The sequence below is a fragment of the Gymnodraco acuticeps genome, unplaced genomic scaffold (assembly GCF_902827175.1).
Source record: "Gymnodraco acuticeps unplaced genomic scaffold, fGymAcu1.1, whole genome shotgun sequence".
Taxonomy (NCBI): Eukaryota; Metazoa; Chordata; class Actinopteri; order Perciformes; family Bathydraconidae; genus Gymnodraco; species Gymnodraco acuticeps.
This window is the reverse complement of record NW_022991798.1, coordinates 20,001-23,436: the sequence shown is the minus strand read 5'-3', so window position 1 is coordinate 23,436 and position 3,436 is coordinate 20,001. Positions and strand designations below refer to the sequence as shown.

The 3,436-nt window shown below is 46.8% G+C and overlaps 1 protein-coding gene across 1 annotated transcript; it reads right to left on the bottom strand.

Annotated features, from left to right (window-relative positions):
- Window positions 1-296: 296 nt before the first annotated feature.
- Window positions 297-1,290, bottom strand: LOC117535227. Its single transcript, XM_034199620.1, has 2 exons — window positions 1,060-1,290; window positions 297-715 (listed from the first exon to the last, which is right to left on the bottom strand). Exons 1-2 carry the CDS (start codon window positions 1,256-1,258, stop codon window positions 297-299), a joined length of 618 nt encoding a protein of 205 aa, XP_034055511.1. The 5' UTR covers window positions 1,259-1,290.
- Window positions 1,291-3,436: the final 2,146 nt, after the last annotated feature.

The window sequence follows — 3,436 nt, the reverse complement described above, 5'->3', positions numbered from 1 at the left end:
AAAACACAAAACTAGAATAAAAACATAACTAAACCTAACATATCTGTCGAGTCACAACATTACCCCCTCTAGGCACGTCTCCTGACGGCACAGGCAGATTAGGATGTTGCCTGTAGAAATCCCTGATCAACTCCTGATCCACAACGTAGCGAGAAGGGATTCACATCCTATCCTCTGCTCCATAGCCTTTCCAGTCAACGAGGAACTGCCTGCCACGTCCCCTTCTCCGGACTGCCAGCAGTTTCTTGACCATATAAACAAGGCCACCATCAACAATTCTGGGGGGTGGCGGAGGTTTAGTTGCGGGCACCAAACTGCTTTCCTTGACAGGCTTGATCTTCCCAATGTGGAATGTAGGGTGGACCCGACAGGACCTGGGGAGTCGCAGGCGCACAGACACAGGGTTCACAATCTTCGTTATTGGAAAAGGACCAACAAACCTGGGGGCTAATTTTCTTGAAGCGACATGGAGGGGTAGATATTTCGTGGACAACCACACCTTCTGCCCAGACTGGTACACTGGAGCTGGCCCGGCGGTGTCGGTCAGCCCCCCTTTTCATTGAAGAAGAACTCCTTAGAAGGGTTCGACGGGTAGCCGCCCAGATGCGGTGGGAACGTCTGACCAGGGCATGTGCAGACGGGACCAAGACCTCCTTTTCAGTCTCAGCAAACACGGGTGGTTGGTAGCCAAAGACGCACTGGAAGGGAGTCAGACCTGTGGCAGAGGTGGGAAGAGAATTGTGGGCGTATTCCACCCAGGTTAGATGCTTGCTCCACGATGAGGGATTCTGAGCCACCAAGCACCTCAGACATGTCTCCAACACTTGATTTAATCTCTCCATTTGTCCGTTGGACTGGGGGTGATACCCAAAGGAGAGGCTAGCGGTGGCTCCAATGAGACTGCAGAACTCTTTACAGAACTTGGAAACAAACTGTGGGCCCCGGTCTGACACAATATCCCTGGGAAATCCATGTATGCAGAACACATTGGTCATCTTCATTTCATAAAATGAGTCATTTTAGAAAAACGATCTACCACTGTTAGCACAGTGGTATTACCTCGAGACACCGGGAGTCCAGTAACAAAGTCCATGGATATGTCAGACCAGGGCCGTTGAGGAATGGGCAACGGCTGCAGCAACCCAGCCCAAGACCTGGAAGAAGTTTTGCTGCGAGCACAAACAGGACAGGCATTCACATATTCACCAACATCGTTAGCCATGGACGGCCACCAGAAACACTGCTTGAGTGCGAACATGATTCCTCTAACCCCAGGATGACAAGTGAGCAAGGACGTGTGAGCCCAGTGAATGATCTTGGAGCGTAAGGGCACTGTAACAAACAGCCTATTAGGCGGACACTCACTAGGTGCTGGGCTCTCAACATTTGCTTGCTGCACCTCTTTTTCTATCTGCCAAGTTACCGCTACTACCACACGGTTCAGTGGTAGGATGGGTTCTGGTTCCTTGGCAGCAGGCTCAGGGTCAAACAGACGGGACAAGGCATCTGGCTTGGTGTTCTGGGAACCAGGTTTAAATGACAAGGTAAGATCAAAACGACTGAAAAAAAGTGTCCATCTAGCCTGGCGTGAATTCAGTCTCTTAGCCTTTTTTATGTATTCAAGGTTCTTATGGTCTGTCCATACCAGGAACGGCTGAGCGGCCCCTTCTAGCCAATGTCTCCACTCCTCCAAGGCTTGTTTCACTGCCAGTAGTTCACGATTGCCCAGGTGGTAGTTCCTTTCCGCTGGGGACAACTTACGGGAGAGATAAGCGCAGGGATGGAGCTTATTATCCTTTGCAGCCCGCTGAGAGAGAAATGCCCCCACACCGAGGTTAGAGGCATCCACCTCTACCACGAACTGTCAAAGTGGATCTGGGATGGTGAGGATGGGAGCAGAGGTGAACATCTCCTTTAGAGCTTGAAAAGCGTTAGCAGCTTTGGAGTTCCATTCAAAAGGGACATGAGGAGAGGTAAGTAAATGTAGCGGGGAAGCAATAGAACTGACATTTCTGATGAAAGGTCTATAAAAATGTGCAAACCCCAGGAACTGCTGTAGTTTTTTCCTGTTGACAGGAACTGACCACTCGGCCACGGCACTGACCTTGACAGGGTCCATCTTTATTTGACCGGGGGTGATGATGAAACCCAGGAACGATGTGGTTTGGACATGGAACTCGCACTTTTCTGCTTTAACATAAAGTTGGTTCTGTAGCAGGCGGTCGAGGACTTGACGGACATGCTGCTGGTGGGTTATGTTGTCAGGAGAAAAAAATCAAAATGTCATCAAGATATACAAACACAAACGTATTCAGGAAGTCCCCCAACACCTAATTTATGAGGGCCTGAAACACTGCCGGTGCGTTTGTCAAGCCAAAAGGCATCACTAGGCAAGGCAAGGCAAGGCAAGGCAAGGCAAGGCAAGGCAAGGCAAGGCAAGGCAAGGCAAGGCAAGGCAAGGCAAGGCAAGGCAAGGCAAGGCAAGGCAAGGCAAGGCAAGGCAAGGCAAGGCAAGGCAAGGCAAGGCAAGGCAAGGCAAGGCAAGGCAAGGCAAGTTTATTTATATAGCACTTTTCAACACAAGGCAATTCAAAGTGCTTTACAAAAAATGACAAGAGATTAAGAAAATGGCATTTAAAATCAGTCATTAAAAAGAAAAGCTAATAAAATAAACATTAAAAGAAAAAATACATGGATAAAAGTTACAGTGCAATTAAACATTAAAAGAAAAAAGTACATGGATAAAAGTTACAGTGCAGTCTAAGATATGAATAGTTCAATTAAAAGCAGCGACAAAAAGAAAAGTCTTCAGCCTGGATTTAAAAGTAGTAAGAGTTGCAGCGGACCTGCAGGTTTCTGGGAGTTTGTTCCAGATATTTGGAGCATAATAACTGAATGCTGCTTTACCATGTTTAGTTCTGACTCTGGGGACAGAAAGCTGACCAGTCCCTGAAGACCTGAGAGATCTGGATGGTTCATAATTTAGCAGGAGGTCAGAAATATATTTTGGGCCTAAACCATTCAGTGCTTTATAAACCAGCAGCAGTATTTTGAAATCTATTCTGTGACACACAGGAAGCCAGTGTAAAGACTTCAGAACAGGAGTGATGTGATCCACTTTCTTAGTGTTAGTGAGGACTCGAGCAGCAGCGTTCTGAATTAGCTGAAGCTTCCTAATAGATTTTTTAGTGAGACCTGTGAAGACACCATTGCAGTAGTCGAGTCTACTGAAGATAAAAGCATGGACAAGTTTTTCCAAATCCTGCTGTGACATTAGTCTTTTAATCCTAGATATATTCTTTAGGTGATAGTAGGCTGATTTAGTAACTGTTTTAATGTGACTGTTGAAACTCAGGTCAGAGTCCATGACTACACCTAGATTTCTGGCTTTATCTGTTGTTTTGAACATTGTTTTGAACATTGCACACTGAAGCTC

Excerpts from the sequence above, each read along its gene's own strand:
- LOC117535227 (XM_034199620.1), bottom strand. The coding sequence starts at position 1,258 with ATGTTCGCACTCAAGCAGTGTTTCTGGTGGCCGTCCATGGCTAACGAT. Across the intron at positions 716-1,059 it reads TGGACTCCCGGTGTCTCGAG|GTCTGACTCCCTTCCAGTGC; the intron begins GTAATACCACTG and ends CCTCTGCCACAG.